Source organism: Uranotaenia lowii, chromosome 3, assembly GCF_029784155.1.
Source record: "Uranotaenia lowii strain MFRU-FL chromosome 3, ASM2978415v1, whole genome shotgun sequence".
NCBI classification, from domain to species: Eukaryota; Metazoa; Arthropoda; class Insecta; order Diptera; family Culicidae; genus Uranotaenia; species Uranotaenia lowii.
Window position 1 is genome coordinate 200,477,288 of NC_073693.1, and position 16,483 is coordinate 200,493,770.

Below are 16,483 nucleotides of genomic sequence, written 5' to 3' on the forward strand. Positions count from 1 at the left end.
GCACAGAAATAACTGAACCATGTGAAAAACTAATTGTTGGATAGAAAGATGTACACTGCTGAACGTTAAGATGAAGAAAAAAGCCTGGATCACCCGCTTTTCCCCTAAATTTGAAAAATATTTTGTTGAATTGATAATTGATATTGGTTTAAACATGATGAGGCTCTTCTCATCGATTCGACAGTAATACTCAAATTCACTCGTTTGTTACAATTTTTTCTCGAAGAAATTATATGAATTTAGGGGAAATTGGGGTGGTTCTGACTCTTCTCGTCAACTTCACCATAGCGGTGTACATCAATTGATTCAGCAATAAGTTTTACACCCGATTCAATGTTTTTTGTATCTGTTAAATTAAATTCTCGTTTGTAACAATGTATTTTTCAAAGAAATTTAATGAATTTAGGGGAAATCGGGGTGATTAAGGCTCTTCTCGTCAACTGAACGCTGAGCGATGTACATCATTCGATTCAGCAATAAGTTCTACACAGTGCATTTTATGATGCATTGTCATTTGTTATAATGATTTTTTTCCACATATCGCTCGATTTTAGGGGAAATCGGGGTGATTTCATTCTCGTAAGCTGAGCACTAAGCGGTGTACACCACTCGATTCAGCGACAAATTTTACACTAAATCACTTAGTTTTTGCATTTGGTATGTGAATCGCTCGATTGTTACAGTGAAATTTATGCATAAATTAAAAAAAGCTAGGGGAGGTTGGGGATATTCAGCCATTTACTATTTTACATACAACGGCGTGTGCCCGACGAAAACTGCGAGTTTTGTGGCCAGGTAGAGACAGTGGAACACAATTTTTTTTCATGCCATCGAGTGAGAGCCGGCGCGCGCTTGCTCCAACAGAAGATCAACTTGTTGTTCAACAATCAGCAAATAGTTTTTGTTAAGGTAGGGGTAGGGTCTAACACTTTCAAAAAATCGATTTTTTTATTTTTTTATTCTCTTATTGTAAAACATTTCAAGAATGTTGTGTCAAATTTTCAAGTCAATTGAAGCAAAACTTTAGAAATTATAGCCCTTTATCTCCTTCTATCTAATACTGCAAGAAAGCAAGAGCAGAAACTTCAAAAGCGTTTTTCTCGAAAGCACATTTTTAAAGTCCGTGGACATCGTCATTTGAAAACTACTTATCCGATTCTTTTCAAATTTGGAACATATTTTCTAAAGATAAAATACCAGACCCCAACGTTTTTCTTTTCTTTTTTTTTACTTTTGGGAGATTTTACAGATAAAAAATGGCGGATTTTTTCGTGAAAAATCGTAGTTTTTACTTCAAACAACCACACAAATTTCATTAAATTTTTTTTAAGTTAAATAAAAACGTTGGGGTCCAGAAAAACATCTATTAAAAATATTTTCCTCGGATTTTTAAACTTCAGATGATTCTGTGCTGAGATACAGTGTCCACCGCAAATCCTGTTTTCTAAAAGGCATCCTTGAAAGTGCTTCGTCACCGGCTCATTTTTCAATATTATTTTTTACGAAAAAATAACTAAATGTTCTTTTAACAATGTTTTGTATAATGCAAAAAATTTGAATACATTTGTTTGAACGATAGCTCTAGAAAAAAATCGTGAAAATGGTGTTTTTTTTACCCGTTAGACCCTACCCCCCCTTAATGATCTTATCACACCGCTGCTTGATAGAGTAGGGCTTGCAAAACGCAATGCAATATTGAAACTTTTAGCTAAATTTATTGATTTTATAAATGAAAGCAACAATGTAGTAGATGTAGATGCATTAGAATTCCACTTGACAATTGAATAATAGCAACATGTACATAAACTTAAACTGAACAATAAATGAAAAAAAAATTTATATTGAACACACATGAACATGATGAAATCGGCGAACACGAGCAATCGAGCTCTGCCGATCATGTTAACCGTGGTGAAATTGGCTAACGCGCCGTTGTTTTGAAGCGGAGATTGCAGGTTCAAGTCCTGCGGGTGAGCCGTTGTATCTTTTTCGAAAATTTCATGATATTTACGGATTATGTTCTTTCGTTCTTTGATACCTCATGTTTCTCTAATTCTTTCCATCACCTACGAAAAAATACCATTTGATACGGTTTCTAGCCTTTTGTCCTAGACTGGCTTACTCTTGTAAAATGTCTCTATTTTTTTAATATCTGAAATTTACCGAAAAATACGACAAAAATTATACCAAAACCTTAAAAAAAAGTTGAATCGTCACATAAATCAACCTGCTGCTTCTGAACGCTTTGATTTCTTCAGGAAGGGTGTTTGTAAGCGAGCCTTCTAAAAAAAAGATTTTTAATGATTTTGAAATAATCTTTATACTTACATTTGAAATTTTCAAAAACAAACCAAGTTTTTCCAAATTTGAAACCCAACTTGTAGGTTTTAGAACGTAGAAAAAAGTTTTAAGATATTTTAAATTTAGACTTAGTTATTGATGATTATGTGGAAAATTCCATGTTAATCAAAACTACCCCGGTTGTCAATGTTACCCCGTTTAAGGTAATAAGTTCCCTTCCAATTATTTTTAGATGTTTCTATAAATAATTGGAAAATGTTTGGGAAATTAGGATAAAATGGAGCTATTTTATCTCAATTTTTCTCATAAGTTGATCAATGTGGAATATGAACAAGTTCACACTTACTCCCTCGCCAAAAAATGTCTTTCTACTGCATGTTTGGCAAACACCGAAAATTATACAGCTATCATCAAAGTCAATCAACTGAAAACTGCACCATAACTTCCTAGATGACTCAAATATTTGATGCCATTGTATATGTCAAGTGATTTATTGCGTTATTGCTGCGAATCTATCATCGTATCTAATAATTTGTTGCTTATAAGAGAGAACGGTTCGGCGAGTTGATTTCAAATAACTAGTTGAAACGACAGTGATCGGTCGATAAAATCAATACCAAAAAAGACTCTAAACAACAAGCCAAGATGAACTTTCAAACAACAACAGAGTAAACTTATTAAGTTTAATTGAATATCAGGGATCGTTATAAGAAATTTATCTTTTGGTGACTCATTAAATCAGCGTTAACGTAATTGATCACACATGACTGAATGTTGTCGCAAAAAAAATCGTTGCCACCCACTGAAGGACGTCGTTAGTTGCTGGTTTGTCAACTCTAAAACACACCTTTAATGATGTGAAATTTCACGTTTATCCACGATTAATTTAACGCCAGCCCACTTTCTAAGATATTTTTGTTCTTAATATTTTATAACTACAATTACAAAAAAATGGATTGACTGTTAACAAACGGAATATTGGAAAAATGATGTTTACAAAAAAAAGAGCGATTACAAATTTGAAAACTCTCTGTAACAAGCCGAAGAGCGTTTCAAAGGAAGACTGAAATTTCAAATGATATTTTTTGGGGTTCAAATTAAGTTTCTTGGTCCAAAAAGGCATAAGACAGTGTTTCTATTGTCATGCTAAATCAATGGCACAAGTAAAAGCAATCGCTTTTAGAAGCGGCTTTCAAAATTGAAACCTTGAAGTTATTTGTTTGACTCGTTTACCGGCACCGAACACTGATCTTGCTCTGGGGGCTGAAGAATAGTAATTTTCAACTGAAATTTGTATATCTTAACATGGGAAACAATCCCACGCGGCCAAAGAGGCGGCCAATCGGTCATAACTTTAACGAAGAAGAGAGGTCACTATTGCGCATCAGCTGAGTGAGGCCCCCAGTATTTGGGTAGGAATTTGGAACGACGCAATCCGGAGCAAGTGACGAGTTTCATCTCCGTTCGGAATCCAAAAGTAGGTATACACACACCATACAGAAGAACGGATTTCTGGAATTATCTCATCGAGGAACATCACAACAGCGGAAAGGTTAATTGAATCGAATCGAATTGAAGGCACGCTTTTTGGTTTTGTTGGACATAAAAAAAACTAGGAAATCTAGCGTAGCTTTGAATGAAGCCAATAACAGACAAGAAGGAAAAAATGGCTTGATGCTCATTAGTAATTAAACGATGCAATGCCGATGAGATACGATAGATAGATGTAAAGGTTTCCGCAATCTGCTGAATAAATTGTAACAAATGGAAACCGCTAGATTCTAAGCTAGAGGCAACTGACCTTTTCTTGACTACATAATGATATTCCAAGCAAATGGAAACTTAAACTTTATGACATCAGAATAACAATCTTTTTGACTTATCAACTCGTGAGCCAAATCAGTGTTTTTTATTTTGTAAAAAAATGGGATGTAGTTTTTTAAATGAACTATAGTGAGGTTGCCAGAATTTTTTCATGTTTTCGTGCGGGACAAATCCGGGCAATTTTTAATAAAAACCTGGCAAAATCCAGGCATTTGATTTTAAACTTTACGACCTGAAACCCGGGCAATATCCTGGCAAATTTAGTCAAAACCCAGAAATCGAGAAAAAAATTGACAAAAATTTCATCAAATGTGTCGACAGATTTTAAATCCTATTTTAGGTTTCCAAAAACCCTCATGATTATTTTTATAAAACTAGTTTAAAAAAAATCCGTTTTTGAGGCACGAATAAAAACATTTTACAACACAATTTGTTTTTTTTGTGTGATTTATCAAATGAAGTGAATAAAATCGGGCATTTTTCAAGGAAATCCGGGCCACCGGGCCTGGCCAGACTGTTTCCAAATTTTGTATTAAATATCCGGGCCACCACCCAGTGACCATAAAAACATGCAAATTTTGTTCAGCCACTTAAACTTAAACTTGGCTTAAAGTTGAAACATTTCCAAAAATTCGCACCTCAAATACAAACCTTATCATCTCAGGGTGGGGTGGAAAAAATTTCAAAAATCGACTTGTAATCGAATCCTTTTTTCATACTGATCAAAACAATTTACATAATACTTAAAGCATAGCGTAGCATGGGGTGTCTACACACATCTTGCATTGGCTGATGTGTGGTACAACTGATAATCATAACCAACACGAGATGCCAAAATAAGAACCTGGATTCAATATTCATTTCAATTGTTACTTCTGAAAATTAGTGTGGTACCATATTGCACACCGCGGCAAGACAATGTAATTATGGTAGGAAAGTTCTGAAACAGAAAAACAAACTCTTCAGATGCAGAGAACTCATACGACCCATAGAGCTGTTTCAGAAGGGATCTGGAAGGGTAAAATAGGAAATCCTACTTGGCAGATAGGATTGAAAAGTTTCAACATAAAACAATCTCACCAAAATCCATCGTCAGCCGGCAGTGACTTCCCACACTTCTCATCCTTGGCAGTTGTTCGTGATGGACTCATCGGGGTTTCAATTTCTCTTCATCTTCATTTTAAATAATCACAGCAGGGCAGAAGCATATTTACGATTTTTTTTTTGCATCAGAAACAAGGCAATTCTAATATTTTCTTAGATGATTGTTCGTGCACCGTTAATTTTTTTTTAAATGTCATATTCCTTTAGCAACTCAAGCAATATGGATGTAAAATTTTAGATAGTCTCAAAACAGCACCATTACCAAATCATTTTCGATGAGTTTTGATAACACCAATAAAAAGTCATATAACTGATAAAAAATCACCTTTATTTATTTTTGGTTGATTTTTAGAAGATGTTAGGAATTTATCCAGTCAGTTTGAGAATTGAATGTTATCAATTTTGTGATTCCAAGTAAATTGCATCACTATCATAAGAACGTATTGGAGGATTAGGAAACATTGAAAAATGCACACTTCCTTTTATGCTCAGTGGTTAAAAGAAACTTTTCAAAGTTTAGCTATATAGGACTTTAACTTGATATTAGATCCAACTCTAAGTTTCAAAAGTCAGAAAAAAGGATCGTAATCAAAAATATCATCAAACTTGAAAGAATATAATAATTTAACATTTAAGTAAAAAGCATGCCACCTAAAATTTCGAAACATTTAAGTAAAGAGAAAAAGCTGAACCAAAACACAAACATACAAAAAAAAGTTTCATACCAGATATCAGATGAAAATAAAACCAATCTATCAAGCACAAGTGAATTTTAGAATATAAACACTTGAACTTGATCAACAAAAATTAAATCAAGATCAAAGAAAATCAGATTTTAAATTTACGTTCAAATATAACTGAAAATCCAGATTCATAAAGCCAAATTCAGAATATTGATATAAATTAACAATAAAATTCTGAATTAAATTTAACTGTTTGGTTAACAGTTTCTTATCTTACGATCATAAACTAAAATCTATATCTATATATATAAAAAACAATTATCTGTATGTACCTTCTTAAGGGGGTCGTCCATACAAGACAAAAATTGTTTTCACGATATTGACGTTATTTTCCGTCGGATTGTGATGAAAATTTGCACATGAGTGTTTTGAGAGACGAGCAATCGATTACAGTTGTCAAATTTAGGGATAGGGGTCGGCAAAAGGGGTCGTCCATATCCACTGATTTATGTTTATGCGATATTGGCGTTATCATACATCGGATTGTGATGAAAATTTGCACATGAGTGTTTTGAGAGACGAACAATCGATTACAGTTATCAAATTTAGGTTCAGGAGTCATGGGACAGAAAAAGAGGGTTGCATTGAAAGTTCAGTGTTTTGTGCAATAATTTTTTTGGAGGCAGTTAATTGATACCAATTTAAGTGTGAAGGTCAAGCAAAAGAGTCGTGCACACAAACAAATAGTAGGTACATGTTTATGCCATAATGTCTAGATTTTGCACATAAATTTTAATAAAAAGCCAATCAACCGTTTAATTTGAATTTCAAGTAATAGTAATAGTAGCGACTTTAAACACTGTTGAATTTTTTTCCCCAAAATTGTCGAAAGAATGTTTCGAATTCATTATCTAAACTCATTTTGACGTACCAATGATTAAAAGCGAAACGAAGTTCGTACGGGATCAGCTAGTTGTTAAATATTTGTCAAACTCATCTCTGTCTGTTACGGACACATGATAGATGGAGCTCTTGCCCTCTATTACCCCAGAATAGTTGCTATGGCAATTGTTACTGATTTTAATTAAAATTAAGAATCGAAGCAGGCAGAGAGAAAAAATCATAGTTTAAGAAAAACCGGAAGAAAAAAACACGTGTTATAGAAAAGGTTCTCCCCCACCGGCAGGTAAAAAGAACCCAGACGGCCACTAGCGACCGTATTTAACACTGTCTATTCACAATAAGATTTAATTAGTGTATTTAGTACAAAGTCTGAAAAAAACGATATTTGAAATAATCAAAAAAAATTGAAAATTAAGTTTATTTTCATTATTTTTTGAATGTTCTGGTTTTGTGTAATTCATTTTTTATTTTTTCGAATCTGACGCTCATGCTTAAAGAAAACTTCAATGTATTTAAATACAAACGTCCTTAACACAAATTGACAAAAAAACCCAGTTTATGACGACTCCAGCAAAAAGATTAATTCTCTGTTCAAATCAATCTTCAACAATTTTAAAGTTTTTAGGGGTTTTTGGAATCGGAATGATGGCTAAACTATATTGAAACTTGATTGACTAAGCGTTCTTAAGTTACCGGAAGAAATAAGTTCGCTTACCAAAAGTTAGCGTAACTTATTTATACAGTAGTTTTTCGATTTTATCACGGTCAAAAAAAATTACCGTGAATATTGCGGAACTCTGAGTTTGGCGAAAATAAAAATTAAAGTGGAAAACAGTATTTTTATTGTCTTCAATCAATAATTTATAATGTTTCCAGTAGTGGAAACGTTTTGTATTAATAAGTTTTGATCATAATATGTAACTATCAGAGATTACTAAACACAAAGAATTGATTTCAGTTCAAATTATTCTTCTCAAAAGCAATTTTAAGATTGTTTCTTGAAATAAAATCATGTAGAATATCAATTTAATAGTCTACATCTAATCAAAGTGAATTATTCAGTTTTTATGGAATTTAAAGAGTCATTATCTCTTATGTCAATTTTAAAAAAGAGTTCAAAGAAACATGCATCAAGAAAAATTTCTTCTGAGAATTTAAAATTTCAATATTTTAGTCTTCATACCTTTGATTAACTAAAAAGTTTACGTTTTCGAAAAATATTTTGAAATTTGCTCAACTTAGACTTTTAAAGTGTGTTTCTCGAAATTTGCTTTATGGCCAGATAATCCTTTGTTTTTTATTATAGAAAAACAGAAATCTTAGTCCTTTTTACACATTTTTAGACAAAACAAGCAGAATTTCATTTTGATCTTCCAAAATTATCCATTCAGACAATACTAAAGGCTGTCCAATCAGGATTCAAATAAACAAATTAAACAAATAAATCAGAGACACTTATCTCTTTTCAAAAACGCTAAAATTCACCCACATCTTTATATGATTCGCATAACCAAAAAAGTTTTCCTTTTTAGCGTAGCTAACCAAGCGCAAATAACAACACTAGCATTAGCGTAGCGTTAAAATACTTATGTCGATTTTTACAAGTATTTTAAAAATATAAATGACAATTTAACACCATATAGCTAAAGTAAGCAAATCAATTTTCATAATATTGACTACCTATATAGCATAACATGAACCATAAAAAATATCATGAACAAAGACGCTGTACACTTTAGAACGAAAATTAAGGTACTGGAAATTGTTTCTGAATGATTTCTAAAAAAGCGTGACAAAATCGAATCCATAACCGTGATAAAATCGAGCGTGAATTTAGCGAGTATGGATAAAATCGAACAGTGATAAAATCTAAAAACTACTGTATGTTGAACTATAAATCAGGATTTTTTTCTGACACAAGGGTATCCACTTGCTTTTATCCACTCAAAAGGAAGGCTGACTAAGGAACAGTGCTAAAATATAAAAAAAAATCTCAAAAGTAGGGGAGGAGCGGGCTATATGCGCCTATTAAGCAGAATACTGATTTAATCAAATATTATATCGAATATGTGTACAAAAACTATATACACATGAGCAGACATCTATTTTCTAGACATTAGATTACTTTTTTTAAAATCTCCTTCCGATTTTGAGAAATTGATTTTATTATAACTGTTGTCAAAATTGCCGAACCGCAAAACGTGCGGGCTAAACGCGCCTATTTATGTTTAAGGTAAAATTTCTGTTTCTTTGGCAATATTTCCGTATAATTTCATTGGAAATGCCAGAAACTGATAAATTCCATACGACAAAGCTGAACTTTTATAAAAATCTATGTCTTTTATAACTTTATGGAATAAATAAAATTTAGGGTTGCCATAATATGGAGGAATTTCATTCCTAGAATAAATTTTATCAAATCTGTTTTGAAATCTTGGATTTGCTCTTAAGATGTTAATTAAAGCTTCAATTCGAAGTTTTATTGATAAAACTCATATATTTATTCAATTTAACCTGTTATTCTAGGATAGCGGCATTTTACAAACATGATGAGGGCATACAAAAACACTAAGTTATTCCACTTTCCAATCATTATGAAACTATCACAAAAGCTTTAATTTGTTTCACTTCTAAGGTTCATTTGAATGAGAAACAAAAACCATCAAACTTTTTGTTTTGAGCTTCTTTACGTTTAATTTTTAAAAGCCAAATATTACATCAAAAGGTATCGAAGCCTTGTGTGATTTTTTTTTTTGAGTTGGTTTATTCATTAATTTTTTTTTGCCTTATCTTCAAAGCGTATCACCCATATTATAGATTCGACTATAATCGCATGATTGAATTAATTATTAATATGATAGATTCAACTAAAATTGTATGATTGAATTCAGTCATTCAACTATAAATATAATAGATTCAACTACAAACTGTTAATTGATCTTCTGCAATCAATCATAAATATAATAGATTCAGCAATAATAGTATAATTAATATAACTGTAAATATGATAGATTGAGCTTCAATTGTATGATTGATTCCACGCATTCAAATATGAATATAATATATTAAACCAATGATTGATGGTTTTATCTTTAGGCATCTTTCTGCGGGGGATTTTCTAATTGCATTGATTAGATATGATGTCCTGTCAGCCATTTCGTCAAACGGCCGTAGCCGCATTTAACCGGATAGGCTCAACAAAGTTTGCCGGGTCAGCCAACCAACGTTTCAGTGCTTGTTGGCACCATCCTCAGGGAGAAAATAATACATCTGTTCTTTGTTGTGGTTCTTGAGGTAAGCCTATTGCCGATTCTTTGGTCGTTTATGAATTTTTAACATGAGAGGTAAATTTCGTTCAGTTATTTATGGCGGTTACTGAGCTAAATTATAGACGTTCACACTGCAAGTTCCCCTTGTGGGACGAACAACGCTTGGCCTACTATTGTGTGGTGGTAGCTACAATTCTATCTGTAATTATCTACCACTGCAAAGAAGTAGACCCGTGAGGAACAAAGAGATTGAATGTGATAAAAAGTTTTTCAAATTAAAATTACACATCCGCTAATTTCCAACATCTTTCACCTTATTCTTATCTTCTATCCTTTAATAATCTTTCTTAAAGAATTTAAAATTTCAGCCGATAAAATAATTTCATAACATGAATTTACGGTAATTAATTCTTCATTTACAAAATAACGAGGTTTCCAAAACTATAAATTTTATACAAAGCGGTAAAGAAGCAAGAGAGATATTGCGGTTTTAGTCAGGAGTTTAAAATTTACACCCCAAGAACTGTAGAGGGGAAACAAATCTGGGACAAATTAGGTTTAAAACTAAGGATTAATGAGCCAAAGATAAAAAGTCATTTATCATCGCATTTTGTCTCTTTCTTTCCGCATTTGTTGGAAGTATGAAAACAACAAAAATTTCCAAATATCAAGCTTCTGCAACATTACGTCATTACCAATTGAATAAATTCTCCGAAAAAACATCATTTCTTGCATAGAAATTCGAATTGAATGAATCAATAATGATTTGCATTGATAAGCTTATATCGATGCTAAATATTAAAAAACAAAACAAAAAACGATGTTAACTATATTCATAAACTTATTTCTCATCCCTTCTCTTACTGCGGCAACTTTTATACAAGCTCCGAAACGCTGACAGAATAAAAAAAACAGATGAGCAAAACAATTAAATTGAGAAAAAAACAACACCAAACCGCAAAGCCAAAACCACTTTACCGGAGAAATGAAGAAGCAAAAAAAAAAACAGAGTGACTAACTGAACGAGCAACTTTCATTCCCTGAGTCATAATAAAATAAAAGTTGCTAAACGAAAAGAAAGGAACCAAACGAGGACAAGTCTTTTAGCTTGGCGCGTGTGTGTGTTAAGCTTGATTAAAGTTTAAAAAAAAACTGGGAAACTCCAAATTATGACTGGACCTCGAATGATTATTATACAGTTTACCCTCATTCTGGCAAACAATCTTCAAGCTAAAAAAATAAATGATTTCAATTTGACGTATTTCTGATTCAGATAAGTTATCGCTTTAAAAGTTTCATGAATGCAATAAACATTATTTGGGAATATAAAAAAAGCAACAAAAACACTGGAACGTCACGACTGACATAAAGATGTTGAAACGACTATAATCGAAACAAAAAAAAAATTAAATTTATTCATTGATTAACTGAAATTGGAAACTCAACTCAGCATTAAGTTTTAATAGCATTTAAAAGGTTTAAATATTATTTGGAGTTTGTTTTTATTTTACTTCAGGATTCAAGAACATCAATCGAAAAATCGAAAAAATCAATCAAGTTTCCATCAAAATTAACAAAATTTGAAACAGAAACATTCAACCCAAAAAAGCGCTTTACTAATCGTGGGTCTTGTGGAAGAATTTATTCCGAACATTTCATAAAGTGTTCCGGACACCAAGTTGGTTTATTGTTAGGCGATAGTAAAACAAAACATCTGAACAACAACAGGTAGAAAAAATGCAGAGTTGTTTACCGTGGCTTCGTGCCTACAACTTTTATCAACATGCGAATTTATGTTTTTCCAACGGCAGCAGAAAAAATTTGCCTATGCTAACACGTACGAAAGTTGGTTAAATTCTTTGTTTAGTAACAAGACCAAGCCATTAGTTAATGCAGTTTAGAAAAACCTCAAAGAAAGCCGACCATATAATTACTATTCAGTCGGATTGACAAAAAGTGTGACACTTGACGACTAAAGAGTATCAAAACCAACATTTTTCACGATAGCCATCTTCAGAGGCAGTTGGGTGCATACACGTTGTAAATATCAAGTAAAATATTGCACACTTCAAGCAAGCAGGTTTTTTCGTTTGTACAACTTCTCCATTGTTTGCGGAATATCGCCGAACCGTGTCGGATCTGGAGAGGCAACAGCAATCGATCATCAGCTACTTACCCCTTCCACCAGGGCTTGCTGGACTGCAAGTCGAAGAGCCCGAAACCGGGGAATCCGCCGCCACCACCGAAAAAGTCCGTTTCCGGTGCGCTGAAGAATGTGTTGAAATGATGCTGGAACAACGAACTGGCATCCACTGGAGCACCGTGGAAGGGCCTTGCCGGCGTCTTGCCGGACTGGGGCCGCTTGGAATCCTCCGAGCTATCGTCGAACTGGGAAGGCAACACCTCGGCATCCGAATCTAGGCGAAAAGAGATGAGATTTTTTTACATCTGCCTATAGAACATTACAAATTTTGTGGAATATTAAAATCCAGAAACAGTTCACTTAAGGTCCATTTGAGCTTGAAATGGAATGAATAGAAAAAAACTTAAATACATTCTTTAGGTAAAAATTTTTCCTAGGCCTATCAGGCCGTATCTCCAAAATTTCAACCAAATTAGACTACGAAAAGAGTTACAGAGCGAGTTTGATTCTGGTATGATATTTTAGGATGGTATGTTCGGAAAAAAACGTGAAAAACAGTTTTCTGGTGTAATTAATTTCAATACTAAAAATTTGAAGGCCAACTTCTCTAAACTTATTGCATTCAAGGGAGAAATTTCTAAGGTTATTGATCCGTCGTGAACCAAACCCCGACTTCAAAAAGGGTTTTTTTTTTTGAAGAAGTATAAAAGTGCTAAATTAGAAACCAAATATACCTTTTCACTAATAATATCCTACGTAACCTAACATATCCAAAAGATGGCAGTAATGTGACAGTGTTTTGCTATGTGTTACAGCCGACTAAATCAGCGCAAAAACAAAATAAAAACTCAAAAATAATCTTTATTTTGACTTTTTTTTTTCAAAATATGTTACATTATCTAGATTATCTGTAAATTTATATATAGATACAAGTAAAACACAGAAGTGACAGCGCCGATGTGGTCTGGCAGATATGCTAGCGCGAGTCTAGTTTGGGTATGCCAGGCACACTGGGTTGGATTCCCGGTATCGGCAAGAAAACTTTTGGACTCGAATCCCATAAGTGGCCGACAGGTAACATGTGTTCCTCCTATTAACTGACTATATAATAAGAATGTTCAATCAGTTGCTTGCTGACCAGATATGTATATACACGGATGCCGGAATACCTGTAAGTAAACTAGCCCACCTGATTGACTCGCTACAATACATTCACTACATAACAGTTCATACGAAGCCATAGGGTCCGGGTATGTACGCGTTGCATTGGAGATTTGTCGAACCTAATAATCTAAGAATGCATTTGAGCACATACTTAGGCAAAAAATTGCGGTGAATCCGTGCACCCATGGTGAATAACTAACATACATACATACATACATAGGTACAAGGAAAAAAAACAGAAGTCACAACTGAAACGCGGTAATCATTTTACTTACGACCAAGAAAAACTGATTTTAAATTATAATTTTGGCGAATTATTCGTTGTCTTGAAAGGATAATTAGGCGTCGTACACAAATTACGTAACGCATGTAGGAGGGGAGGGTGGTTGAGTCTGCGTTACTTGCTGTTACATAGGGGGGAGGGGGGGTACTGGGTTCAGTTACGTAACAAATTAATGAAAAAAAAACATATGGCGGAGGATACAAATACCTTCCCTGTCGTCACAGTTGATGAACACATGAACCCAACTTGGACCGTTGGACTGTTTTTAATTTTTTTTTTCTATTGATTTTTTTCACTTAAGTGTCAGAACGTTTCAGAATAAAAATGCATCATATAAACTTTTGTGTACTTTTACTTTTAATTTCATAATTGAATAGGTGGGGGGGCTATTTAGCGTTACGTACCTATAGAAGGGGGTACTTATTGTTACATAAGGGGGAGGGCGTCTAAATTCTAGATTTTTTGCGTTACGTAATTTGTGTACGACGCCTTATTTAAAAGATGAAATTTGATCTGATTTCTGACAGCACTGCTGAAAATTTCAAAGTTTTAACTTCGAAGCTTTAAAAATTTCTAAATCTAGTTTATTTTAAAATTCTCACCAATGTATCCAATAATAATATGAAATAAGAGAGAAAAAAGTAACAAATAGGAAATATCTGTAACAATCTATAAACACTTAAACATACTGAAGCTTACTTCAGATAGAATTTGAACGAAAACAATTGTCTGTATTTCAGTTATTTATTATTGAATCAAGATCTTTTTATGTCGAGATTTGTTTAATCGAATCAATGGATAGGACAAATAACAACATACACATAATTATTAAACAATTAGTAAAGTAACCATGGGGATGGTTTTTGTACAAAAGACAGTTAGGTGAAGTGCAATAAAGTACCTATTCCTTGTTCTACTCTACCTCTACCAGTCTCTCCTTTCCACTGCCCAAAGTGCTTCCAACAACATTTTATACAAATGTAGCGTTTTCCCCATACTTAAAAAAAAATAGGAATGAAATGATTCGTCACGATTTAGAAGGAACTCTCAATTTTTTTTTCCTGTTACACGGCTCATAGGCGGTGCACACTTTCTTCGTCCATTGTTTTAGCTACAGTATGCAAAAAATTTTAGCCACCCAGCTAACAAATTTACAATTGTAATGTTTTTCTGGTGAAAACCAAGTTGATTTCATGAATGTTCCTCCACAATTTATCATTTTATGTTTATTTATTATATTACCTCGGGGTTTTATGTGATAAATTATGAAAAAGGGTAAAAAATACGCAAAAAAAGTTTATCCACCTTCAAATGGATACTACGATTTAAGTGTGTTTAACAAAGTTTTAGTGTGTAGCCTGCAGCTTTCTTGAATGTAAACATTGTGTCTAGCCGTCATTTAGCGCTCTTGAAGTTTTCGTTTCGTGTTTCGTGTTCAAAATTGAAATTAATTGGTTGCAAAATTCCCAAAAAAGCATAAATTCCGATCAGCATCCGAAATTTGATTGTTGAACATCACAAAACCGGCAAAAGCTATCGTAATATTGCCGATATTGTCCAGCGTAATAAAGATACGATTGCAAGGATTGTTCAGGTGTACAAACAGCGTGGTTTAATCTCACCAGCTAAGCGATCGGGGCGTCCTTCAAAGACTACAGGCCGAATTGACAGAGCTATCGTGAAGAAGGCAGAGCTGGACCGGGGACTATCAGCTCCGAAAATTGTGAAACAGATTGAAAGCGAATTTTCCATTCAACTGACATCACAATCCGTGCGAAATCTTCTTCATAAGAAAGGTCCTCAGGACAGAGTAGCGCTTAAGAAGCCATGGTTGTCCGCAAAAAATATCAAAAAAAGATTGAAGTGGGCCCTGCACCACATTTCATGGACCAGTGATGACTGGAATAAGGTGATTTGGTCAGATGAGTCGAAAGTAATGCTATTTGGGTCTGATGGTATCACAAGAAAATGGCGGCGAACCGTGAAAGTTTGAAAAAGGAGTGTTTGCGGCCTACAGTCAAGCATGGCGGTGATGCGTTACTTAACATACATTGATTTTTCAGCCAATTGAGCATAACTTTGATTTTCATTTGCAGGTAGTCATGGTGTGGGGATCTATGGCTACATCCGGCGTTGGAAAACTTCAATTCATCGATGGAATCATGACCAAGGAGGTTTATTTGGATATTTTGAAGCGGAAACTACCAGCGTCTGCACAAAAGCTAAAGTTGGGGCGCAGATATACGTCCCAACAAGACGGAGATCCGAAACACACCTCAAAGCTAGTTTCGCAATGATTCAAAGAAAATCGTATCAGAGTTATGGAGTAGCCAGCACAGTCTCCCGACCTTAATCCGATCGAGCATCTCTGGTCAATTTTGAAAATTAAGGTTCAGGAGCAAAAACCAACAAGCATCCAGCAATTGCGGCAGGCAATCTAAACTGAATGGGACAAAATCCCCCCGGAAACAACTGCTAAGCTTGTTGAATCGATGCCACGACGTTGTCAAGCAGTTATTGAAGCCACAGGAGGTCACACGAAGTACTAAAGCTATGTGAGCCAGAGGGGTGGATAAGCTTTTTTGCGTTATTTTTTATTCTTTTTCTTAACATCATATCTCAAATGCAACAGAATATGTTATTTTGGAACTTGAATGAATTGACTTTGCTTTAACATAAACAATAATAAACTGAACAACAATTAACTGTGTTTTAATTTTCCGTAGGGTTTTTTGGAATAAATCTAATTTTTCGCTGGGGGTGGATAAACTTTTTTGCATACTGTATCTTATTCCACCAGGTCTTCATC

General features: G+C 33.9%; 1 protein-coding gene across 2 annotated transcripts in view; it reads right to left on the reverse strand.

The window, feature by feature from the left end:
* The window catches only part of LOC129751415 (periostin), a 56,331-nt gene that overhangs the window by 24,287 nt on the left and 15,561 nt on the right, over positions 1-16,483 (reverse strand). For both annotated transcript variants that reach the window (XM_055746906.1, XM_055746907.1), the window contains exon 3: positions 12,261-12,501. In XM_055746906.1, the coding sequence (XP_055602881.1) occupies positions 12,261-12,501 (241 nt within the window). The remainder of the gene's footprint in view (positions 1-12,260; positions 12,502-16,483) is intronic.